The 26,507-nt window shown below is 40.7% G+C and overlaps 2 protein-coding genes and 1 non-coding gene across 4 annotated transcripts in view; 2 read left to right on the top strand and 1 right to left on the bottom strand.

Annotated features, from left to right (window-relative positions):
- The first annotated feature begins 6,463 nt into the window (after nucleotides 1-6,463).
- On the top strand, nucleotides 6,464-13,777 carry LOC144528470 (fibrinogen-like protein 1). Of its 2 annotated transcripts, none has more exons than XM_078267072.1 (7): nucleotides 6,464-6,780; nucleotides 8,900-9,068; nucleotides 11,726-11,885; nucleotides 12,095-12,192; nucleotides 12,273-12,361; nucleotides 12,970-13,166; nucleotides 13,347-13,777. In XM_078267072.1, the coding sequence occupies exons 2-7, from the start codon at nucleotides 8,957-8,959 to the stop codon at nucleotides 13,579-13,581; spliced, it is 891 nt and encodes a 296-aa protein (XP_078123198.1). In that variant the 5' UTR covers nucleotides 6,464-6,780; nucleotides 8,900-8,956; the 3' UTR covers nucleotides 13,582-13,777. The 2 variants fall into 2 exon arrangements, with proteins under 2 accessions (XP_078123198.1, XP_078123189.1); XM_078267063.1 differs by lacking the exon at nucleotides 6,464-6,780 and adding an exon at nucleotides 8,336-8,442.
- trnar-ucu (transfer RNA arginine (anticodon UCU)) lies at nucleotides 6,919-7,010 on the top strand. The gene is given in 2 exon segments: nucleotides 6,919-6,955; nucleotides 6,975-7,010. It is a non-coding gene; the product is annotated as a tRNA-Arg (tRNA).
- The window catches only part of LOC144528480 (uncharacterized), an 85,462-nt gene continuing 72,728 nt past the window's right edge, over nucleotides 13,774-26,507 (bottom strand). The window contains exons 11-18 of the mRNA XM_078267085.1: nucleotides 26,068-26,191; nucleotides 25,821-25,911; nucleotides 23,180-23,285; nucleotides 22,810-22,883; nucleotides 19,307-19,405; nucleotides 18,145-18,261; nucleotides 17,776-17,873; nucleotides 13,774-15,313 (exon numbers count right to left, since the gene is read on the bottom strand). Of these exons, the coding sequence (XP_078123211.1) occupies nucleotides 15,100-15,313; nucleotides 17,776-17,873; nucleotides 18,145-18,261; nucleotides 19,307-19,405; nucleotides 22,810-22,883; nucleotides 23,180-23,285; nucleotides 25,821-25,911; nucleotides 26,068-26,191 (923 nt within the window). The 3' untranslated portion in view covers nucleotides 13,774-15,099. The remainder of the gene's footprint in view (nucleotides 15,314-17,775; nucleotides 17,874-18,144; nucleotides 18,262-19,306; nucleotides 19,406-22,809; nucleotides 22,884-23,179; nucleotides 23,286-25,820; nucleotides 25,912-26,067; nucleotides 26,192-26,507) is intronic.

The following is a 26,507-nucleotide window of genomic DNA, read 5'->3' as shown; positions in this document are numbered from 1 at the left end:
CCTGTAAGACCTGCCAACGTGAGAGGTTTGGGCCAGAATTGCAAACAAAGAGTTTGGCAGCGCAAACGAAAAAGCTGGGAGCGCAACTGCAAACGTGATGGAGAGAGTAAAAGAAGCAGAGGGAACTGTAAAGAAAAGGACATATTATCAAACGAATAAAAGACCAATAGTTTACAACTACACAAATGTTTGCAAGTTTTAAGTTTAACCTTTGAGGTGACAATTTTTTTGCTTGAGTTAGTGATTTTTGTTTGATGCTTGAGAAGTTTTGCTTGGAATTAAAGGCACAAAAATAATCCCACAGTTTTGAATTTTGGTTTGAGTAAAGTGGCTAACTTTTTGAAGTCAATCGACTCACACAGTTGTATAGACATCCCAGGATCAATACACATATTAACCCATGCTTCCTCCCGCTTTTGGTGTTCCTGCGTATTTACTAACCAGCAGCTGTCGGGCCGCCGGTGAAAGCCCGCCTGTAGTGTTCTCTGTCCTATGGTTGTCTCCGTCATGCTGCCTGGCCCTGTACCCATACATCCACACCCTGTACCAGGGTTAGCTTCTGTTTCAGGAAAAGGGGGCTTTGCGTTCTCCTTTACAAAAGGTAAGGTAAGCTAGGTTAGCCTCCTTGTGCGCTCTTCTCAAATGTAATTTCAAATTCGTGGGATTTTTCCCTTTAATACATTTTCCACATATTTTACCACCTTCCACTGCAAACATAATCAAACAGGAATCTTCCGCTTTCTTCCGACTTTCGGTACTGCCGTGGAGCCAGGCGAGGGGCATGGACAATGTTGTGTTCAATTTGACATGGAATTTCTGGGTTCCCAGTCGGAAACTATATATGTCTATGGCATAGACAGGTCTATGGTCGGAAATGTCAACTCTGAAAGATATAACATTATTTTCTCTATGAAAGACATTGACAAAGACGAAAACTAAGGACATTTACTCGATAATTTCATTTAGTTAGTTTTGCAAACAGACATTACAGTTTTTGTTAGTTTTTTGTAACGCCTGTTCAAATGTTTTTTCCCACCTAGGTTGTAGTTAATATTTCATGAGTTAGTCCAATATAGAAAGCCTGAGTCACATTTTAGCTTTTTTTGCTTACATAGTAGTAGTGTATAGCAGCTGAATCTAAACATGATCATCAGGTAAACGGCACATGAATTCAAGTTAATGTAATAGGAACTTAGTGTAGCTCTCGATGTAAACAGCTAGATACCCGTAAACCAGCTAATCACATTAATTACAGTATTATTTCATCAAATATCAGTGTGTGGCAGGTTGTCTTAGAGCTCAAATCATCATCAGCTATGTAAAAATAATACTGCTACTATCTTACATGAGCAGACCACTTTAACAGTGGAAGCGAAAGGCCACTTCTTCACTGCCCCACAGTCCATCAGTGCGTGTTCAGAGCCGTCACAATCAGAATAAAAGCGCCACGCAGGCAGAGGTTCAGTCAAGTTGTCTACTTTACTGGTTGAAACAGTGGAGCCACAGTTGAGCTGTATGCACACCACAGCTGTCTCCTTGAGACTCCATGAGTGTCGGTAGCTCACTGGTCTCCACTCTTTCTGATGCTCCACCTCCTGTCTACCAGCACAGCGGGTGTCTCCTTTCACCAACCTCACATACTCGTCCTCTGCAATTAAATCATCAGTCACAAGCTATGTACAATATATCAACACCCATGTGAAATCAAAATACAGGAGGATATGAGTGCTGGCCTGCTGTTGATCAGATACAAATTAAAAATGATCCTCACTAGTTCGGGGATGTCTCAAAATGTCCCAATTAAATATCTGTCTATTGAGCTGCTGTTCAGACAAGCTGTCATGGAATCCCAGAACATAGTTTGGCTTTGTTCTACATATTAGATATTATCTTGATAACTACTACTAAAACATTTTAATAAATGTAGCTAAAAAATTTACTTTTTTTTTAAATTAACTGGATACTTTGTCTCCTCCATTGACCAACTCAGGTTTACCTTTTACAGCGAGAAAGACAGTTCTTGGCTTAGAGAAAATTTCTAAACTGAAATCATATTTGTAATCACATTGATAAGTCCCTGTATGGGCATCCTCTGCCACAGGAAAGATGAAGATGGCTTTCCCATTAACAGGTGACTGGGTCTGCTCAGTGGGGTGTTCACATTACCAGAATCAGACCCTTAAAGGGTATACACGGTGATAAAAGGTTCACGTGGACGTTCTGCAAAGAAAGAAAGTTAAGGGACTATTCTATTCTTTATAAATCAGACCCTAAGAACTACTGTGGCGTTTGTGGCAATGTATACTAGACTTTCTTGAGTAAAAGTCAGATTGTCTTCCTCCCAAATCACCGCACCACCAACCATCTATATATCCCTCACACTCTAATTAACAAACATGTACACCAGACAAAAAATGGTACGATAAAATATATTCACTTTTTTGTTGATTTCAAGAAAGCTTTCAACTCTATTAGGCAGAGGCTCTTTTTACAGACTTCTACACTGAGGTATAGGGGGCAAAATGTATGATCTGGTTAAATCAGTGTATTTGGAAAATATGTGTGCTGTTAAAATTGGAGACAAACAAACTGAATTCTTCACCCAGAGAAGAGGTGTTCGGCAGGGTTGCAATTTAAGTCTGACCTATTTTATGTGCCTATTAATGAGCTTGCTGAGCTGGATCAATGTGCTGCTCATGGCCTCTCCCTCGATAGAGAGGTGAAGTCTCTGTTTTATGCTGATGACCATGTTCTACTGTCTCCTACTGAACACGGACTACAACAACAGCTGGATATAAGCCGCATTTTGACTGCAGAACCCTTTCCCCGGAACTAGAAACATTTCGAGGAACTTGTTGCATTCTTTATGTTAATAACCACATTCAACCATGAAGGTACAAACTCAGAACATCAAGAATCGCTTAGAAGTACACCAGCTTTAAATAAGCCAAACTACAAGTGCAATGTAAGTGCAACAAGTAAGTGCAAATTTTTTTTTTTATAACCATCATCTTCTTAATCTGGGTGCAGTTGGAAGAGATGTGTTTTTAGACTGCAGCGGAAGATGTGTAGACTTTCAGCTGTCCTGATGATTGACCCAAGCAATCGGCCCGTTCCAAACAGCCATGCGATCCAAACGGGTCTAGTATTTTAAATGCCTAGTGTCCATGTTTACCTATGACTGTACCAGTTCATCAAATAGAAAATAGTCTTGTCTTTGACAATATTTAATACACATTTAGCCAAAATTCTGCCAGACATATTTGACGTCTTTGAAAACTTTGAGATATTGACAATAAATTTAGATTACTGTGTTGATATGACACATGCCTTTGGAATGGGAGATCTGGGTTATACCCACTGTGATACATCAACCAGCATACATCAGCATGTGTCCCTGAGGAAGACATTGTGCTCCAGAGGAGTGCAACCTCTGGAGCAATTGTAAGTCGCTTTGGATAAAAACATCAGCTAAATGACATGTAATGTATTCAACATGTTCCACTGTGGGGTCAATCACTAAGAACATGTCTTGCAGTGGGTTCTTGCCATACAAGTGACTGTAGAATGACAGAGTCTACTATCTTTTGTAACTCAGCTTTATTTGCTGGCAAATCACAATCAACAACAAGCAACAAGCGGCAACTGGTAGTCATGAGCACAATGTAGGTTCTGTCGTAAAGCAGTGTAACACTGTCGAAACAACTGCTATAATATATGACAGTGACAAACCTTCAACCTATAGGTCACAACTGCTCTAGGCTACATTTTGCAGGGAACCTGGTCAGGGAAATGCTTAAATGCCTTTCCAAATACTACATCATAATGTTGTAGGCTAATCCATGCTTTTCCAAATTTACAAGCAATGATTTTAAATGATATATAGTTAAGTATTTGAGTAGTGCCATCATAGCCATACTCTTTCCCACCTGGGTATGAGTAAACAGACAATTTGAAAAAGGAGAGTGTGACTCAGCAGCAACAGCTAACTGCGGTTTAGGTGAGTGTGATGAAAGACTGATGTGTGAGCCTACCTCCCAGGGCGAACCTTGGGGCACATCTTGACGGATTCCATGGGGAAAGGGGAGAGTGAAGCTCGGTTGGGACCACACCCTAGAGACCGCTATGCAATGCTCCCCAGTTCCCGGTAACAGAACCATCCCCTCTCAGGCCAGGTCATATATATCATATTTTTAAATATATATATATATATATATATATATATATATATATATATATATATATATATATATATATATATATATATATATACTGTATGTGTTCACTAACAAGTCTAAAACAAGACACCTGCTTAATCTTTCAGCTGAAATTGCAATCAGCAGTTTTCTATTCTGTTTTGAATGCGTGGTTAACAGTTTTGACAGCAGTGTGTTAGCATTTGAACAAAGTGCTGTAAATCCACAGTGTTGTGCACGTTGTGGTTAAAGTCATGGGATAAGTGTTTAGAGTTTTGAAAACTGTGTCAGGCAATGAAAAACGAACTAGAGATTGGTTCAGGTGAACTAATGCTGTACAGACTGTAGTTAGAGTTTTGCACATCTGTCTCCAGTTGTGCCCACTGTGGTGTAGCCATAAAAAAATCAGAATGTTCATTTTTATGACTCGATCCATAGATAAACTTGTTGCTGGACACTGAGTATCGCTGAACCCACGGATGGAGCTATAGCATGTTGTTTGAATCATGTGTGTTAACATGGACATGAATATTGCGGTTATGAGGCTTATCCCGTTTTTGATCACATTCGGGATATGATGTTTACATGGCACAAACGTCCCCTCATAGCTGACAGCTGCCTGCTCTGAGCGCATCCACCTCTCTCTCTCACAAAACGCTTCAGTAAAAATATTTTCATGATCTGGTCATCATGATATGATAAAAGTACGCTAGGAGCACAATACACAAAATATTATAAGATCAGCTGATTTCTGGCGCAGTAAACTGCTTCAGCAGGCGTTTTTTGTGCATACTATGAAATAGAATAGCCGGTGCCACTGCTTGTGTTATTATATTTTCTGGGTCACATGATAGTGATATAACCAAAAGATCTATTTGTTTGAAAAACTAATACATAAAAAAATATATTTTTCTTTAAATATTTAGAATATATTAATATTAAGAAACGATTAATTATACAGCAAAATTTGGTAGTGTTACAACTCTACACACACACACGTTTATTTTACTTGTACAGTGGCCTACACTATAATTGTACATTTTATATCAGTATTTGGTAATTCATCTGCTTTAACTCCCTCTGAGGTGACAGTGTGGCCCATCCAATGTAGTTGACACTGCTCACCTTGTACTGTATCAATGCAGCAATTATCAAGCTGTCAGCCATTATGTGGACTCCTCGAGGAATTTCCCAGTATTTTGTTTCAATATGCATTCATTAAAGTGAATTGACTGGCAAAACAGTCAAAGGCAGTTGACAACAACACACAGACCAAAACTAAAACAGACATTCCGCACCAGAATGTAAATTTCAAAGGAGATAATACTGGCTTTAGCATTGTTGTCAGAGAAGATAGTATTTCAACTTAGCATGTTACCTTAGTATATGATGACATATTGTGGTGGTCATTTTTTGATTTAATTAATGAATACATATATTACATATTGTTCCTTTAAGAGTCTTTCTTTCAGGTGCTGATCATTCATGCATGCTAAACACAATCTTGTCTCTGATCATGTCGTTTTCTGAGGCACCGAATTCACAGTCTTTTGACTTTTGCCTGAGTTCAGTCACGTATTTCTCTAATTGTGATAGACTCTATCACATAGGATGTGCCCAAAACTGATGTCACTCGAATACTGGGCGCCTCCCTAGGGAGGTGTTCCAGGCACGTCCAGCTGGGAGGAGGTCTCGGGAAAGACCCAGGACTAGGTGGAGGGATTATATCTCCAACCTGGCCTGGGAACGCCTCGGGATCCCCCAGTCGGAGCTGGTTAATGTGGCTCGGGAAAGGAATAGCCTACTGTATTTTTCTTAGGCTGGCTCTGAAATCTGTTTTGGGAAACACCGCGATCCGTTACACGTTTTCTTCCTCTCAGAAACTATTCAAAAATTACTTTCAACTACCTTTTCAATACCTAAATGCCAGCAGGGGTTTAAACATGAACATAAAAAAACAAACAGTTTAAAAAAAACATTTTAGGAAGAACGGTGTTTGTTTACAAAAGTTACTAATTTGTGTCACTGAATTGCTCAACACAGGGGATACTGCCATCTTGTGTGCGGGGGGGGGGGGGTTGTCAATTAAAAAAAATAAATAATAAAAGGTAGTGGCTAACAAAGACTACACATGTAGAGGGTTAAAGAACGTAGAGCCGCTAACATTCTAAACTCTGCATTACTCCCACGCATAAACGTAACATTACGTGCCTGTCATTGGCCCATAGTTGTTTCCAGATTTCTTATCTAGAGTAACTATTCATACTTTGCACGTGACGTCACAACTACTGGCTGGCCTGGCGGGCAAGAACGTCATTCTCCTAGCAACGAAATCTAGTAAGCTAATCAAGGATCTTACCAGGACGTCGCCAGTTTTACCATACAAAAGTTGGTGTTTTGAGGTGAAAACTACATGCCAGATAGTTGTTGGGCGATTGCATGCACTAACCACCGAGGAGAGAATCCGGGGTTATGTTTTTATCGGATCCCATCTGATAAGGATCAGACGTGCAACCGTATCAGCAAATGGGACTTGGCAACCTTCACAGTATACACGTCTGTGCAGTGATTCATTTCATCAAAGGTATGTCGTTTTGAGGTTTGTAATATGTATGTAGTGACAGAACGTAGAGACAAAACACAGCTCTACTGTGTAGAAACAACTTTTGACAATAATATCGAGAGACTGTTTTTAATGTTTAACGAGTGATAGCCAACAGGTGGCTCCGTGGCGCAATGGATAGCGCATTGGACTTCTAGTCAAGCACTTGAGCAGTGATTCAAAGGTTGTGGGTTCGAGTCCCACCGGAGTCGCATTTTTCTTTTTTCAGTCGCGCTCCGTAAATTACAGAGATTTCGTGACACAAATAGTATGGTGTTGGTCTATGTTGGTTTTACATTAAATGCAGTCACCTAACTTGTATATCCGAGTGGCTCATGGTTCTCTTAGCTAACCTCCGTTTTGCTTTCCTGCTTTCTTGTTATATTTTACTTAGCTTAGCAAAAGTGTGACTTCAGATAACAAACAAGTCACATAGTATTGAGCGTAAAAAATGACATGCTGAAATAAGTACATAAAATTCATACTTAAATCAATGAATGAATACATGTTGGCAATTCAAATATGAAATATGGAAATAGAGAAACATTTATTTAGTTAATTGTTGAAGTATTCATTACAGCATATTCATGTTTTGTCAATTTTATTTATTTATTAAAATATATATTTAGTCATCTAATTATTTAAGCTTTTATGTATGTATTTAAATGTGTTTTTGCTGAATAAGTAATTAAATTATTAAATTATAATTATATTATATTATTTAATTATAAATATTGGTAATTAATCAGGAAATTAAAAAAAAGACTAATCTACAAAACTTCTACAAATCCACATTTATACTTTTTATATTTCTACCTTTTTCATTTATTAATTTCGTTTCTGTATTTATGTTAATGAGGTAGATGGTAATCTAATCTTTCAATCTAATCTAACTGTGGCAGGATTGATTCAGGTCCACTTTGCCTTACAGTATACCTCATTAACATACAGACACAAATACTGAAATTAAGTTTTAAGTTTTTTAAGTTTATTCGTACATTTATTACTGCCTCTACCAACATTTTTTTTATTATTAATTTATGCATTGAATTATTTATGAACGTATGTCAGTATTTATTTATTTTAGCATTTATGTATTGATTTAATCATTGACACATTTTTTGTCTTAAATAATCCCAAATGACAACTGTGTAACAAACAAATAACTACTCTGTTGTTAATAGATTTGTTAATGTTGCTGGAATTACAGACAGTGGAAAAGTGAAATCTTAAATTATAACACACATTCATAATTGGAACATTTGGTCACTGGCATCACCTGTGGTCACATCACATGAGTGAAACTATAGCCAAGTGAAATTATTGTAGGCCCTTTGGCAGTTTGTAGGTTCAGTTTGAGGCATTAGGTATTAGCAGGAGACAATAACTATTTATTCTAGCCACTAGATGGAGGCTATGTGTCAGTAATGTGCAGTTTAATAATCTCTAGCCATGGTCAAAAAGAGCAGTGAACAATATCAGCAACAGCCAAACAGGACAGAGGAGAGAGGAAGTCCGTTAGACTCTATAGACAAAGTGAGACAAGAGTCACGAGTGTGGCAGTTTGAGTCAATCAGATCACTGATTATGAGAATGCTGAGGACATCAGTGGCCTTTCTTCTTCACATGGTTGCCTCTCTGGCGGTAAGAAAATCCAACTTATTTTCACTATATCATACTAAAGACTATACTCTAATTACTCCATATACAGACAGTTTGGATTTTCTGAGCGTAGATGTTTGAGATATAAAATGCCAGTTACAAAAGAGCAGCAATCTCTTTCCTGAAACAGTGTCTCTACACTGGATAACAAAGACATGACTGGACAGTTTTTATACGGACTATTTCTTTGGTAAATCAGTAGTTCATATGCAAAACTACTGTCAAGAAGCCCAGCTTGTTTTTTATCTGACCAACTCAAGGAGATTTTAGAAGGTTCATTGTTGATTTTAAACTATAAAAACGCAAAGCCACAGAATGTCAAACATGAAACATTTATTCTTTGCATAATGGTTGCAGTTTTTATCTGGTTCTACCCTTAAAGTCTGTGTGTATCACTCGATGTACCAGGTACTAATCTTCTCTTTCTGTCTCTTTTCAGGCCCCTGTGCCATGTGAGGAGAATGTGGTCCATTTGGAAGCAAAGATCCAGGGCCTGATGAATGTGATCAACAACCAGCATCGCTACATCCAGGACCTCCACAGCAGCCAGGCACAGCATCTGGAGCACATACCCAACTCACACCTGGGCCCTGAGAACCTCTATAGAGGTAGGGAGAGATACATACATTAGCGTTTACTGTATCTGCCTTCACTTCAAAACTTCCTACATTGTGTCACTTGTTGGCTGTCCTACCTGCCTAGCTATCTACAAACCATTCTTTAGTGTTAAAGCTATGCTAATTAGTATTTTATTAACAGTGGATTAAATGACCAGTTGTAATGTAAAAGGGTTTTGCTTGTAGTGGCAAACCCACAGAGAATAATTACCAACTCTTTAGCCTCTATTAGCACATTGTTTTAGTTTTTGAGCCTAAAAACTGCTCATATTAACCTTGTTTCCAACTGCAGCAGATGTTTGGTTGTATTGTTTTTTATATGTATGTATCTCAGCTAAAACAACTTTGTAAGGCTATTATGTCAGGTCTTGGTCAGCCAATCAGCAGTTAGCATTTAGTGTTTTATGCTGCCTTTAAATGTGGTTGTGTTTACTGTGTTTACGATAAGAGTCCATGAACACACTTCTGTTGTGGTAATTACTACCTCGTAAGTGGGGAGCTCAGAGTTCACGAGTTTTGGCGTGTTTGACGTTTTCAGAAATGGCGCAAAGTAATAGAGCGCACTACCAGAGCCGCCCTTTGCATCTACCAATTGGTAGGTCGGTCATTCAATCCCTGGCCCCTGCAGTCTACATGTACTTGGGCAAGACACTGAACCCGGAATTGCTATTGGTGTGTGAATGTGTGAATGTTTATCTGATAAGCAAGTGGCACCTTGTTAGCAGCCTCGGCCACCAGTGAATGAAGTGTGTTTGAATGGTGAATGGTATCGAAAAGCACTGAGTCGTTAAGACTAGAGAAGTGCTATATAAATGCAGTCCATTTACCATGGTAGTTCATTTTTCTGTGGATGTAATTATATTAATGTTAATATATATGTTAATATTTTGTCATTTTAGTCGTAGATTTAGAGTTTTTTGTTCATAATTTGATATTAATTAATGTTGATATTAATGACCTCATCTTTTGCCTTTATGTTTTTTGCATTACGTTACCTGCTTGTTCGCCTCCTTCCAGCCGCCGACAGTAACCTTAAAGCTGTAGTGCGCAACCATTTTATATTAATGAACGTCTGTTACATTCAAGCCATTGCCAAATTACTTGATACAAAGCAAATTAAAGGTGCTCTAAGCGATGTCATGCGTTTTTTAGGTCTCATACAGCAAACATCTCCTCACTATCCGTGAGCTGCCTGTCCCCTGAACACACTGTAAAAAAAAACGTTGTCTCTGTAGACAGCCCAGGCTCCACAAACGGCAACAAAAACAAACTGCGCCAACCTGCACCACGAAAAAAAAACTGTGTTCCAGCCAATAACCGACAAGAAGGATTTGGGGGTGGGGGTTGGGGGGTTAGTGTGTGGAAGACATAGACAGTTAAAGAAATGGACAAAGTGACACCATTGTTTTCAACAGAAACCAGTGAAGGACATTAGAAGCACTTTTCTGGTGATGGCTGAGCGTTACTGCACAGCCTCCAACTGAGAGAGACGACGTAAATGTGCCGTGAGCAACCTGTCTGAAAGTTGTAAGTCTTCTGGTAGCTGTGCCAAGAGAAATCTCAATCATTCCGAATCTTGCAGAGACGGAGAGCGTAGGTATATGTAAGGAGATAACATAGGCACAGGCTAATTATTGCTAACTAAAATGCTAGTTAACATTAGTAATTAAACTTAAACAGCTAATGTAAGTCGAAACTGCCTGCGAGCTTCTCCTGTACTATATGGTAATTCCTCTACTAAGTCGCGTGGTTATGACACAATCGTTAGCCTATTTTTACAAAAACGTCTGCTACGGAGCCATAATGTGAGATACAAGGTAATGTAGCCTTTTATACATTGTCGTGTTTCTTTTTAAATAAACAATGGACAAATAAAGTCTTTATACGCTTCAGATGTAAAGTTACTCGCTGTCAAAGTGGTGCCAAAATGAATGGCAGTCAATAGGATGCTAACGGCGGGTGATGGCTTGATAGCAACAAAATGGCTCCATAGGAGCTACGCTTTGCGGAGGCTGGCTTACCCCCTTGGTGGAAGGGAGGGGGAGGGGACAGGATGAGGAGGAGGGAGGGGCGAGCTAGCCTTCGTTTAGTTTGAAAATACTTCGAACGTCAACAAGAAGTGACATCACCCATCATCGCTTAGAGCACCTTTAAGCTTATCAGCTCCACAAAACTATATTTGTTAATATGGCTATGTTGACAAAATGGTTTAGTCATCAATTACAATACATCAATTTACAAGATAATTACCTCTTCTGAAGAATCCATCATATTTTTTTATCCTCTGTGTTAGCAACTGCGTGGAGGAGGGGTGGGGGTGATGCGCGATCACCAAAGGCTTGCGTCATGTGGATGCTCCGACAGTGTTGTTGTCATTACATCGAACTCCTCATGGGGGCAACATAAATGACTCACTATAGCTTTAATGCTGCCGTTGCCGAGCGGCAGCGTTCTCATGACTTACCACTTGAGTTCCATTAAAAGTCAGCATTAGGCAATTCAGGAAAAAAATACTTCCAGCCGCTAGGAATCTCACAAAGATGTAAAGCAAATATGTCTGTGCGTTTCTGTTTGCTTCTATTGCGTTAATACCAATTATTCACCTACATGGTTTTAATATTTTACCTTGTATATCTTTGTGCATACAGACTGCTCTGAGGTGTTTGCAGACGGTAACGTGGCCAGTGGCCTGTATGTGATTCGTCCAGATGCCTCTCTCGCCGCACTGAGCGTCTACTGTGACATGAACAACGGAGGAGGATGGACTGTCTTCCAGAGGAGAAGAGATGGCAAAGAGAACTTTGACAGGTGTGTGTGTGTGTGTGTGTGTGTGTGTGTGTGTGTGTGTGTGTGTGTGTGTGTGTGTGTGTGTATCCTATACTCACATCTCAACTACATAATTGTCTCAAAAGAAATGTCAAAGGTGAGAGCTTGCCTCGCATTTTTGGTTCCTTTTTTTGTGTATAAATTAAATTCTTTCTTGTATGTGCATGTATGTATAATCATTGTGTGTCCAGAGCGTGGGTGGAGTACAAGCATGGATTTGGAGACCTCTATTCCCCTGATGGAGAATTCTGGCTGGGCAATAAACCTCTACATGCTCTCACCTCACAAGGTGTGTGTTTATGTATGTGTGGTTTGCATGGTTTGTTAGACATTATGGGATTGTTGCCTGTGTAACTCAGTGTTTTCTAGGAAACTACACCCTGCGGATCAACATGGAGGACTTTGAGGGTAATCAGCGCTATGCAGAGTACAAGAACTTTAAAGTGGATGATGAAAAGGTAAAACAGAGACACTAGCAAAATTAAAATAGTATGAGAAAGTAAAAAGGCACTTAGTCCCATGGTTGAGGGTTGTCTTATTAGTTATTGCAACACATTTGTTTTAACCTCGCCCTCTCTTTATTTCCCATAACAGTATTCTTATTTAGACTGTTTTATGACCTTCGTTATGGGAACAACAGCGAGGACGTCTGGCTCCAGTCCTGCCAGCTGACAGCTGTTCATTTCTTCCTATGCAATCTCCTTTAACCATTTTTCTTTGTCTTACCATCATACTACTAACCCCTTACTGCTCCTTAATCTTCCTCTCGACACATTTTCCTCTTCTTATCTCTATCCATTCACTTTTTCCTCCATTGCTCCTATTGCTATCTTTTCCATCCTCTTGTTGGCCTATCTTGATGTCATTTTTGCGCTCTATTCAGAACAAAACTTCATCACCTCCATCAACCTACAGTATCATAAACGTGAATTTAAAATATGCCACATTTCTTGCAGTCCTAAAAGTTTGTTATAGTAATTTTATAGTGTAAAATGTAAAAAAGCGCTTTTGCAACAGCAACGATTTATTCAAAACTCTTTGCTTTTACTCCCCTGTTCACGGAAAGGACCAGTACCAATTACATATGAGAGAGTACACTGGGGATGCAGGGAATGCCCTGGCTGATGGGCCCCCCTTTGCTGGGCAGAAATGGACCAGTCCAGGCTTGGGCTCAAGCGGGGTCAAGTTCAGCACCTATGACCACAAGAATGACGGTGACGCTAGGTGTATCAGACACAGCAAGTCAGGCTGGTGGTTCAGCAGGTAATAGACTGATACTTCAGGTTCAGTCTCACTGTGGCATTCAATTCAATTATGCCGCTAAGAACAACATGCAAATTAATAATAGAAAATAAAGGGAGAAAAGTTGAAAATGGCAATATACAAAACACGAACGAGAGTATATATGTCTAATCTTTTTTTCCTTTTACTTCCTCATCACAGGTGTGATTCAGGCAACTTGAATGGTCACTACTACAAAGGGCCGTACCAAGCAATGGCGGATGACGGGGTGGTGTGGTACACATGGCACGGTTGGTGGTACTCCATTAAATCCGTAGTCATGATGGTACGAGCCGCTGACCTCGAACATCCGCCACTGGTAAATGCGCCGTTACCGGGACAACGTGATTCCAGAAAAGCTGCAGGCGACATCATTGATGTTCCTCATGGCCGATAGGCTGAAGGCAAGTTTGGAAGCAACGCGTCTCCCTACTAGAGCTGAAAAGCTTCCTGTTTTTTGTTTTTTTTTACACATTTGACTTAAACTTAACATTTTCACCCAAGCCTTTCCTGATCTTTGCTTGTTTGACTTTTTCAAAAAATGTATACCATTGCATTTATTTTAATGTTCAAAATAAAACAATGTTGCTTTACTCTAATGTCATATTGTATTTATTCTGTGTCCAAAATAAAACATGGTGAACTGAGGCAATTTTAGTACATTTGAGGTTTTTCAGGACAAACAGGCCAGTTATCGGTCAGTTACAGAGTCTGGGAGTTGTTCTGGTGATTTTATATGTGACCCAAAGCAAAAACAGATATTTGTGATTTTAGAGGAGGTGGGGGAGTCGTATGCCTTTGTTAATGAGAGATTTAAAGGAAAAAGTAAAGTGGGAAGGGGGTGAACACTGTCCTGGCCAACACACACTGCATATTTGGCTCTGAGATAGTGACGGTCAAATGAAGCTTCGCGAACCACTCTTTATTTTCTGAGCTCACTAGCTGGCGCTCTCTGTTCAACAAAGGGTTGAAAACACACTGAATTGCCATTCCTTTAACCTTTTTCTTTGAACAGAGAGCGCCATCTAGTGATCTCAGAAACTAAAGACAGTGGTTCGCAAAGCTTTATTTGACCATCACTACTCTGAGATGCCTGCTCAGATTTGACATCCGAGGGTGATTACATTCCACATAGTTGATTAAGGTAGAGGGTTGTGAGGAGCTTACACGGAGGAACAGATATCCTTTGGATGAAAGGTTCATGTCAGTAAAGGTCAGTTCCTCAAATGAACGAACTGAATATTTTTTCCTGTTTTCCCACAGTAGGACATCAAGTTCATCCACTTCTTTCAGAGGTCCAAAGCAGATTGATTGAAGTGATTGAGCTTCGCTCTTAAGGGGGAAAAAAACAACATCCTCTTTAAAAAAAGGGAAAAAGCAAAAGAATCCATGCTAATCAAGAAGTACCCGTCATTTTATGATTTGCTAAACCCAAACAACTTTGAGTATGTTTACATATGCCACAAATCCAAGGTTTTCTCTTATCCACCCCTTATCCACCAGAGTGGTATAAAAGAGCAGGATTAACTGAACTTAAACTGTACAACATTTTAGAAATAAAAGGTAGTAATAGTCAAAACGAGAGTGAGGCGCCATGTACAGACCCTGAGGTGTGCCTGTTTATTTGTGTTTTCTTCAGAAAAAGAAGAAAGGTTTGTTGAAGAACCAGGCATTTGGTAGAGAACAAGGCCAGTCCCACTCTCAGATTTAAGTGCATCGGTGCCACTGCAATGTCTTTTCGCTTTCAAAATAAGCGTCTTTAATGCAATTTATTCCAAATGTACAAGTTTATCATTAACATCCAACAACACCACTGTGACTGAAGTCTTCCTCTGTATTTGGAACAGCTCTGCGAGGCTTGTAAAGGTTATGAGGAGAAGCAGGAGGAGGAAGGGGTCGTTGCTTGTTGTTGGGGTTATCTGGGCGATACAGGTGCAGTTGTGGGGAAGGAGGCAGAGTTCCGTGGTGAGTTGAAGGGTGAGGTGGGTGAGAGGCGGCGGGGGCTCGCCAGCAGGTCACCGTTGTGCAGCTTCCACAGCAGCTCCTCATTCTCCATGGACAGACGCTTGTTGACCTTGGACTCTTTCTGCAGCGTCTGCTGGAGAATGGCCTGTTCACTGGACAGCTGCCTGCAGGGGGAGACAGAGAGCTGGAGTGGGCTGAAGGGAGACACACTGTGGCTATCATGGTTCATAAAGATTAAAGGTCCCATGGCATGAAAATATCACTTTATGAGGTTTTTTTTTAACATTAATATGAGTTCCCCCACCCTGCCTGTCAGTGTTGGGAAAGTTCACTTTCTACATGAACTAGTTCAAAGTTCAGTTCACAAATTTTGAACTAAGTTCACAGTTCCAAAAATGAACTAGTTCATAGTTCTTTTTTTCCATATGTTGCTGCGAGCCATTATTTATCAAAATTATTGCCACACAACCTTGTTGTGGATTTTGAATTATTTGTTTACATCTGGCAATAATTTTGCCAACACATCATGTGTATGTGCTCCTTTAATCCGCCGGCATGCCAGTACTGCAGAGTATCTCTTAGAAACATCAGTTTTGTTTAGCCAGTGGAGAGTGATGCCCATAAATGCCTTGTTCACAGCTGACCAGCAATCCGCTGTTGTGCACACAGCATCGATCTCAAACAGTTCAGTCTTAAGTTCACATATGTTTTCTTTAAATTTCTTGTTTAAGTGTCTGTACTTTTTTTCTTGATGGCACCTTTTTGGATGGCTGCAACCCCTTAATTAAGTTTATGAAAGCTGGGCTTTCCACTTTACTCAAAGACAATATACTGCATCACCAGGTTGTCCAGCTGGGAGATGACAACGGAGCCGCTACTGTACGCAGTTAATGGGATTTGGGTCGAGGATCTGCCTTGAAAGGCTAGCCGGTTGCTTCAGTTCAATGTGCTGTTTCAGGTCTGCTGTGGATGTGACTGAAGTGCGGATTTTCTTTTTGAAAATCAAAGTTTGCACAGAAATGTAAGAGTTTTCCATCCTCACCGACCTTGTCACGAAACCCGTTTAAATGATCATACGAGGCCTCCATGCTGCTTTTTGTTTTGATGACGCATGCGGCTGATTGGGTGTTCTTTCCGCTACATATTAAGGCCTGTTTACTGTGTGTTTTCGCCTGGAAGGCTCTATAGAAATCTGGCACCCTATTGAGTTAAACTGAGAGAGCGTGCCGTTCACAGACACCAGAATGAACGAGTTCACAGTAACGTTCATCAGGCAGTAATACAGTACGTTCAGTTCACGTTCGCCCAAAATATGAACGAGTTCATGAACTATCGTTCAATAAACGCGTTCAGGCACAACAGCCTATGGTCCCCCAGTGGCTAGAAATGGCGATAGGTGTAAACCGAGCCCTGGGTATTCTGCTCTGCCTTTGAGAAAATGAAAGCTCAGATGGGCTGATCTGGAATCTTGCTCCTTAGGAGGTCATAAGGAGCAAGATTACCTTCCCTTTCTCTGCTTTGCCCGCCCAGAGAATTTGGCCCACCCATGAGAGAGAGAGAGAGACATCTTGGCTTTCAAATGAGCAAAGTGGCCTGGTCAAGGCCACACCCCCACCCTTAATTTGAGATTATTGTTAGTGTTAAACTGTTTAAACTCAGGGCCTCACAATAAAGACACTTCCTTTATCTGGCTGATATAAGCAATTGTCTAGACCGAAACACAATGTCCTATTTTATAGATTATGAGTTAAAGAAAAGGCAAATGTGAGAAAAAGGTCAGATGTGAGATAAAACCACAGGAAAACATGACTGATGACCTTTTGTTCACTCTGCGTGGGCTAAAAGTCCACAGACAATCCACAATCCACAATCATTTCACATATAGATCTAACTAATTTAAATGTGTCAGTAAAAATCCTACCCTAAATTAGGGATGGGCAATATATTGATATTATATCGATATCGTGATATGAGACTAGATATCATTTTAGATTTTGGATATCGTAATATCGTTATATGACATTACTGGTGTCTTTCTATGGCTACATTACAGTAAATGTATGTCATTTTCGAAACTTATCTATTATTTACTTTTACCCACTTAGTCAGTATATCCACATTACTGATTATTGTTTGTCACAAATCTCATTGTGTAAATATTGTGTGAAAGCACAATATAACTATTGGTGCTTACCAATAGCTTACCCTACAATATTGTCACAATATCGATAGAGGTATTTTGTCAAAAATATTATGATATTTGATTTCCTCCATATCCCCCAGCCCTACCTTGAGTTTTATCCTGTTTGTAGTCACTACCTCAGAGGGTAAGACCTCATAATACTTGGTATCTCAGGCAGGTTAAATCAACAGTGAGTCTTATCTGTTACAAGTCTAATGTTGTCATGAAGTAGAGACAGATGGATTACTGAGAGAGGAGTGGAGCAAAATCAGGAGGCACATAGACTGAAAAATCCGGCTGTAGAGCAGATGGCAAAACTAACACCTCTGCAGAGAGATGAATCACCATCTCACCACACACACACACACACACACACACACACACACACACACACACACACACACACACACACACACACACACACATAGCACCGGGAGAACGTACTTGGAGAGAGCCGCGTGTTTGTCCATCCTGGCCTTGTAGTCCTCGTTCTCCTGTTGGACCTTCGTCAGACACTCCTGCAGTTTCACATTAGTCTCCAACTGTGACACACAGTAACAAAAAGACTATATAGTCTATATAGGCATATATTCCTCTGAACGGTGACAATATGTCTGGACTGCATGCTTCGTGCTCATCTTCAATTTAGCAATTTTCCCCCACAACAGTGAAGAAAAAGTCAAAAAGTAATCAGATTTCTTTCTGAATACTGGACTTTTGTGAGAATGAAAAAGCCTCTGAAAAAGCATTTAGACCACAGGGGGGCAACTGACACTCCAAGATGATAATATGTGAAAGAAAAAAGATGCTTACTAGTTTGTCCATTTCCATGAGCTTCTTCTCCTTATGGTGCAGCTGGTTGTTCTTGATCTCCAACACCACCTTAAGACTCTCCAGCTCCTGCTCCAGGTAGACTGTGTGGGAGTCCTTCTGCACAAATAAACAAACATACAAGTTAGAGCAGGCTACATGAAACTGTAATGTCCTCTGTGGGGAAAGCAGCTCCCTGAGGCAGCACAGACAAAGACAGGAATACTGATTACAAGTCACCATGTGATCATGCTTATCATGTCATTTCTGTGAGCTAAAGGCTCTGACACACCAACCCGACGGCCGACGGTCAGCAGAAAAGGCAGTCGGACTGATCAGTCGGCTCCCTGAGGTCAAAAACGTGACTCGGAACACAACGAAGCGACGCCGACTTGAGCGTACATTCTGCATGTGTGCGAGACGTAATACGTCTCCATAACAGCAGGCGGTGCTAATCTGTATTGTCGCCCAAAAAATGAAAACCGGAAATGACGGAACATCTCTCTAGACCTAGTAAACACAGAGCACGCTGTCGTCAGTCATTGTTTTCATCAGCGAGTGTTGATAGTAGTCATTACTCGCTGAACGGAAGAAAATACAATGGCTAGTAATGAGAAGATACTGGCGTTGTCAGCAACGGTTTTCTCGTCACTGGCCGATTCAACAAGTCAAATCGGCCCAAATGAACGGCTCCTCCGACTGACGACAGCACGGAACACACCGAATCGGGGGGGTAACCACCACCAATCCATTGGGCTGTCAATCTGACAATTGTGATTTTCATTGGATCAGAGTTCTGTTGCTTGGCTCCCTGTTCTGCCAATCTTCCCAGCCCTTGTCACATGACCAACTAATGTTTCTATGGTGACTATCTAAAATTCTGATACCATGGAACTAGCAATGGAATTGTTTTTCAAAAAAATGGCAGACTGAGTCTATAGAAAATGTGTATTGTATTCTGATATACAGAATACAATACACCCACCCCCTGTGCCAACCCACTCAAAAAATCCTGGAATTGCCCCTGGTGGTTAGAGATGTCAGTTGATGGGGCTCAGAATACATTTAGAGTGTGTGACTCTTCCAAACCAGCAGGGGGAGGTTGTGTTAAACAGATTCAGACCAACCCTCTGTCAATTATTATCACAGATGTAACCATCTTTACCAGATTTTTGTCAGTGAGTATTTGCTTCCTCCTCTCCTCTTCTGCTTTCAGCTTCTCATTCAAAGCCGCCTTCTCTGCTGACAGCTCAGATATTTTCTCCTGGTAAGGGGGATAGAGGTGGACAGAGACAGAAGACGTAAGAATTATTGAGTGAACACTGAGCTTTGGTTCTTACCAATTTAGACGGACACTTCAGAGTCAGAAACAGTACCTGCGTAAACTCATCAAAATGCTGCTTCTTCACTGTGGACCTGAGAGGGATTAAAACACTTTACTGCCAATATAAAGAATGAGCAAAGTGTTTGTTTTTGTTTATGCAGGAAAGATGTGCTGTATGATGTGACACATTAGAACTTTTAGAATTCATCTTCCTGCAGAAATCTGTCCTTTTTCTTTACATGTATTCATACCTATCATAACTTTGAGTATGGCAGGCAGCACACTGACACATTATAAGAAATAATCTTTCTATGATAAATCATCCGCACTCCTTTTGGGCTATTTTTTCCTGGAAAAAACAATTTTTGTGTAGCAAGGCAACTAATTTTTTTCTATCCAAACTGAAAAATGATGTGGTTAGAATGCTATAGCACGTTTAGTAAACTCTAGTCTCGCTTTGCCAGGGCCACGTTCACACGACAACACGTTTCTTTAAACTGAAACTGGGGTTGGTTGAACACACTGTTGTGTGTGCAAGCGCTGTGCCTTTTTACTATCAAGAGTTTACATACACGTCTCTGCTGATTGGGTATTACCTGTGACACAGCCAATACTGTAAACAAGAGACACACCCACCAAATGAGAGAAAACATAACTCAAAGCCTGTTGCACACCGTTGGAAACCGTAGCAAAAACGGTACACACTGTTTTGAGATTGAATGTGCCCCAGACCTTCCTCCACAGCGCTGCGAAGGAGGGTCTGGGTAGTCCACACAGCATTCCAGGATGGGAGAAAAACATGCTCTGGTTTATTGGCATTTCTTTAAACCAATCACAATCGTCTTGGGTGGTGCTAACCGCCCGGACGGAGCCACGGTGCCGCTGCAAAGTAGCCTCGGGAAGGTACTTGTTTTGGTGGAACGTGTACATTCAAAGGTTGTTTTAGTCGTGCAACAGAAAACTCAGATTGGACAGATAGTCTAGCTAGCTGTCTGGATTTACCCTGCAGAGATCTGAGGAGCAGTTAACCATAGTCCTCATAAATCCACCGGAGTTTAGAACGCCAACACAAAGGAAGAGGAAGGGGACGGACACCTGGCCGAAAAGAGAGATTTCACCGGAGCAATCCCAGAGGTGGTTAGAACCTCTAACCACCATACACTGTAAGATCCTCTGCTCTTATCTGCTATAGGTCTACTGGACATTCAGTGCTTATGCAGGGAAAATTAGATACACACTTTACACACACTGCTAATACTCACTGTGTTATTAAAGAAATAGTTCACCCAATAACAAAATACACTTTATTTAGTAGGCCTACTCACCTCTCTAGGCTCTCTATGGTCCCAGAAAAGGTTTTCTATCAAATGGTGTTAAGGACAGCAGAGCGCCCGAAAAATGAAAGCATATCAGTGCAAACAGACTTTGACGGAGTCCGAATGAAAGACAGCAGAAAGGTTCTAAAATATGGCATGAGGATTATGTCATATCTTGCGAGCACGAAGAAAACATGCTCACGAGCAAATTATATCATTTCACACGTTCAGATATTACTCTCTCCGAACCAATTCAACAATCAAGAGTTGTACAGGCAGCTGCGAGTGTGAAACATAGGGAGAGGGAAAGAATGGCACCTGAGTGTATTAAGCTGCACGGGCCCGTGAGTGTCTGCTTTGCGATCACTGGAGGGCATACACACTCTGGCAGGTAAACTCTGCTCTCGAATTGGATTTCTGCTCGCCCGAATGAAACCGACTTTGACAGAAACCAGAGGGAGGCACTGGCCCTCCTATGATTGATCACTTTTAGGGCAATCTCACCCACACAGAGCTTATTAGTCTAATTCAGAAAGCCCGGAGTGTAGCCTACCGGCTGAAAAAAAACGTTTTTTTTTCTGTCTTTGACAATGTAGCGCAAGACAGCACCGTAAATAAAGTAATGTATGTAAGTGTCTCTCATCTGTTTTGTTGTTGGGATGCAATGCTTTTGAAATGTCTGTAAATCCTTGCCAATGTACCCTTATCTCATAACATAAGAGCTAGCCTCAGCTACCATGGCTATTGTTTAGCCTGGCCAGCCAGTTTGATTAGCCTAATCTATAACAGAAATTTAGAGCCAACTAGCCAGATACTTATATTGTTTTTGGCATGTTTAACTTATTAGTGGAACGTGATCACACTTGAACTTTACATCATAGGCCACGTCATAAAACATTATTTCTGTTTCTGGATTAATCAGATTGAACAACAGCCATATTAGCTAAGGCTAACGTTAGCTCTAATGTTAAAGGTAGGCTATATGGTTACATAGATCGGCAAGAATTTCCGGACATTTATCGCACATATCCCAACAACACAACGGATGAGAGACACTTATACAGTCCTTTATTTACGGTGCTATCTTGCACTACATTGTTAAAGTTACTATATGTATGTAACTATATGTGTAATTTTTCATCTGATGATCATAAGTGACCAGTAACAGTAAATGAGACTAACAGTGAAAAGAATGCTATTATTATTATTATAGCTTTTATTAATGCCTTTGCCCGGGTCCGATTTTCCCTGCAAAGTCACAAAATGATTCTTTAACGAATTTTTGTTTATAATATGAAGAATTGTAAAATATAATTTTCCTGAAGCTGTTAAGTCAGAAAGTTACGGCTTGATCATAAGTATTAAGTAAACTGGACACTTTTAAAAGGGAGTCAAAACATGTTTTAGTCCAATGAACCTCAATTGCAGCTTAATTGCAAACAGGTGTAGGCATAAAGCCAAAATATTCCCAAAACATGCTCCTTGGGAAAAACGTTAACGTCATGCCCTGTTCATATTAACTAAACAAACTGGCCTTTGGGGTCAAGTGTAGTCAGATCCGGGCCCAGGTCCCGGATGTGAAAGCCCCCTTACAGCATCAATTCCATTTGATTTTTATATTTTAAATTGCTACCTGCCTCCAGAATTTGGAGACACACTCACAGGCACGTGGTGGCTGCTCTGTGAGCGTGCTGCTTAGTTTAATACACGCAGGTGCCATTCTTTCCCTCTCCCTATGTTTTGTTTCACGCTTGCAGCTGCCTGTACAACTCTTGATTGTTGAATTGGTGCGCAGAGTGATATCTGCGCATGTGAAATGATAGAATTTGCTCGTGAGCGTGTTTTATCGCTCTCGCAAGCTATGATTTAAACCTGATGCCATAAAAAAAGTCTGAAAACCTTTCTGAAACTTCCTGTGCAGCATTATTCTTCCTAAGTTTCTTGTATCCATTTGTGGGCTCACTAAACTATTGCTAAAAGCATCTTTTGAAACCTTTGTGTTAATATTAATATATGAACGTCTCTTACAGAGAGAGATGTTTCAGTCTCCTTCAGAGTTTTATTCAGGTTCTCCAGGTCTGTCTGCTGGATCCTCTTTAGCTCTGAAATGCGCAAACATATACACAAACACACATTTATTTATTTTTAATTTAACATTTTACACAAACACATTAGCATCAAGTGATCGAGCAAAACAACGGACTAATCAGTAATGACTAATCTTGAAAATACTCATTCAATATTTTAAAGCAATTAATTACAACACAGTACAATTAAATATGGAAAGAACTTCAGATAATCCTCAGTTTTATGAATGACAGTGTTAGACTGGTAAACTTACAATATTGTAATAATATTTAAAATATTAAGCTGTGGTATGTATTTGTCCTGCACACACCTTGTGTGGAGGTCTCATACTCCAGTTTGAGAGACTCCATATTCTGGCTGTGACTCACTTCCTGATTCTTTCTCTCTGCTTCCTGTTGGCTCCTCAGCTCCTCCACCTGAAAGATGAAGATGCAAATTAGGGCGGTGTGCAAATTACTTTATAGCGCTTAATCACCGCTAGTACCAGCCCTGCTCGACTCGGCTGCGGTGCCCCGTCCTCCATTTTCCATTGAAGATTTAGTATCGCCTCATGCGTGAGGCAAGCGTGACTGAAAACTGCCGTGACCTAACGCGACACACACACACACAGAATGTGGAAGGTGTGTAGTGTTTTTGATTCTCGGCATGTGGCTGTTTGCCAGAAGACACATTTAGTTTCAAAAGAAGCTGGAGGCAGCAAATAAATCACCGCTGGCTAAATTATTTAAAAATGGGGGTCTGTTCAGGACACCCCCGTCTGTTGCTAGCGATGATGACGCAGTGATTAGTGACGATTCTCTCCGACCAATCAGTAGTCTGCAGGTTTTCACATCACCTTTTGGTATCGCCTCAGCTCGCTTGGAACCTCGACAGAGGTGATACTAAACAAATTACCTGTCAGCTAGTACCAGGGACTTTTTTTTCATAATGGAAAACCTAAAAAGGCGAGTAGAGTCGAGGCGAGTAGAGTAGGTGCCATGTAATGGAAAAATGCCATTAGCAAAGCCAAGTGAAACTAATGCCTACCATAGAAGACTTTGAAATGACTTAAATGTGACACCGTCCCACATCACATTGTCACTGAGTTTTAGTCACGGACTATACCATTTTACTAGCCTGGGCCTACCAGACTCTCGTACATTTCATTTGTACAGAGAGTCTGGCCACTCTCCATTGACAAGTGTTAACTTCCTTGAAAGTACTCTGTTGAAGTTTAAAACTATTGGATCTGCCCAGAGCCACTCTGGATCTGCCATAACCAATCGCTAACGTTTGGTCGTGACGTATGTCATGCGCATGTGCAACAAGAGGGGAGACCAACAACTATCGGCTTATATTTAGCATTAGCATCGCTAGCATTAGCCTTAGCCAACTCCTTCACCACTAACAGAGCGAGCTGGAAAATCTAATTTTTCCCGAACCCCATGGAGAGGAGTGCCACAACATCATGGCCACCAACACAACTCAGCAAATATTGTTCTTGCTCGGGCTTTAACTTCTGGATATTCGGCAGCGTTGCTGCCACAACGGATCGAATGGCTTCCCTCGCATCTTTCTCATGCACGTCCTAATGTCATTGTTCTCAGCCACTCCCTCTGTTCGCTGATTGGACCGCCAAATATTTGGCCGGAGAAAACCCAAGAATATACTGCGAACCCAGGCGGAGTACTGAAGGGAAATGACAATTGAGTGGAAGTACGTAGGAGGGCGGAGCCGGGCTACCATTTTACTACCAAGACTTAAAATTTACAATAATATCAAACACGTTAATTTTGTCAAAACGTCAAGATGGGAAAAGACAGACTCAAGAGTTCAGTCTGAGGAGGGTAGGATGATGTCCAAGGTGTTTACAGTAATTCAAAGAAGCAGTAGAGACATTTTGTTTCCAGTCAGAGCTCTGTGCAGCGTCTTTGGTGTTTCCATCATCTTAGATAATAATGTTCAAGATTCAGAGAGATCAATGCATTCAATTACATGGAGGGCTGCACGATTATGGCCAACATGATAATCACGATTATTTTGATCAATATATTGATCACAATTAATTCTCACAATTATTTGTTGATTTTAACCAAAACAAATTTTATTGTCACATAGGCTAATTATAACTGCTTTCACATCCATATTGTGCTACATTCCTGCCAATACATCCTTATTGTGCTACATTCCTCCTTTGTTGAAAGATACTATGGAGTATGCCATTTCAGCTGTTGTGCGACCGCTTTCCAAACATGTGCGTTTGCCCTGAAAAGATGCAGGTAACGTAATTTTCTGTTCATGTTAACGGCGCATGTTAAAATCCGGTGCCAATAGGGCACCGATGCCCGGTATCTACCGGACGAAATAGCAACGCGGATTATGGTGATTATGATGTTACTCTGTCCTCTGTGACTGTCTACATATAAACTAAGCTGCGCGGTGCAGGGAACAACTCTGACTGGCTCATGGAGGCACATGTTCAGAGAGTGGTTTACGTAGCTTTGGAAAAAAAAAACTTGATACAGAGCGTTCTATGAACGGAATGAAGCATTTTAAATATCGCTCCATCACGTGAATTTAATCGTGAGAAGCCAAAATCGTGATCGTGATTAAAATTTGATAAATTTTGCAGCCCTATTACATATCATGTTTCATTGAGTGCTGTCTCTGTCACCTGTTGTGTTCAACTGTCATTATTTCATAATAAAACTTGGTTTTATAGGAGAGACTTAGGCTGAAGAATATTTTACAAGACAAACATGCAACTACTTGTTACTGTATACACACAGAAGAGTGACTAACAACATTTGATAAAAAAATTAAACCATCTAACATTAACCACTGAGACAGGAAAAGGTCATTCCCATCCAGTTTGACTTAGGAGACTAAGGTCAGGAGACTAACCCTATGAAGTGTTTGTGTGTGTGTGTGTGTGTGTGTGTGTGTGTGTGTGTGTGTGTGAGTGAGCTGACCTGCTGTTCCATTAACATGCGGCATTTGTCAGCCTCCTCCTGGTACGTCTGGTGGACTTTGTCCCACTCTGTTTGGTAAAAACTCCTCAATCTGACACACAGAGGAACATACAAATAGACACAAATTACATCCAGAGAACAGTAAAATCACAGTGTGGTAACACTGAGGAGTTATAGTTATAAAAATCACATGTATGTGAGGATGAGTGTCCAGCTGTGAGCACAGCAGCAGAGATGAATGCCACACCTGTCCTCCAACTGCACTAGCTCCTCCTTGTGGTGCTCCTCCTGCCTGTTCAAGGCCTCCTCCAAGCTAAAGCGCACTTCCTCCTTCTCCTTCTGCAGTCGGTCGCAGCACTGTGATGATGAAACTGAAAGGAGACAAGAAGAGCGAGAGGAAATGTTAATTTGTACTACTGACTATTAACACTTCAAGGACCCTTTAAAGTACCTGGACTTGTGTTTGGGAATAAATGTTTCATATGAAATGTGGAAGAGAAAAGGAGAGAGTGACCGAGCAAGAAGCCGCCCGACAAAATTAAATCTCAGACAGGCTTTTAGTTGGGGAGAGCGAAATAAAAAGGTGGCCATCTTGTCTCTGTAGTTTTTGATCATGTGTAGTGTAATCATAACACATGCACATGTACAGCTGTTCATATTTACGACAGTGTAAGTGAATTGCACTCT

Source organism: Sander vitreus, chromosome 2 (genome assembly GCF_031162955.1).
Source record: "Sander vitreus isolate 19-12246 chromosome 2, sanVit1, whole genome shotgun sequence".
In the NCBI taxonomy this organism is placed as follows: domain Eukaryota; kingdom Metazoa; phylum Chordata; class Actinopteri; order Perciformes; family Percidae; genus Sander; species Sander vitreus.
Note: the sequence above shows the minus strand (reverse complement) of the source record. Positions and strands in the feature narration are given on the sequence as shown.

What these genes read in the sequence shown, in the direction of transcription:
- LOC144528470 (XM_078267063.1), top strand. Translation starts at nt 8,386, where the DNA reads ATGAGAATGCTGAGGACATCAGTGGCCTTTCTTCTTCACATGGTTGCC. An exon ending in GGCAAAGAGAACTTTGACAG is followed by an intron (nt 11,886 to 12,094) that starts GTGTGTGTGTGT and finishes TTGTGTGTCCAG; the next exon opens with AGCGTGGGTGGAGTACAAGC. An exon ending in TTAAAGTGGATGATGAAAAG is followed by an intron (nt 12,362 to 12,969) that starts GTAAAACAGAGA and finishes GTTCACGGAAAG; the next exon opens with GACCAGTACCAATTACATAT.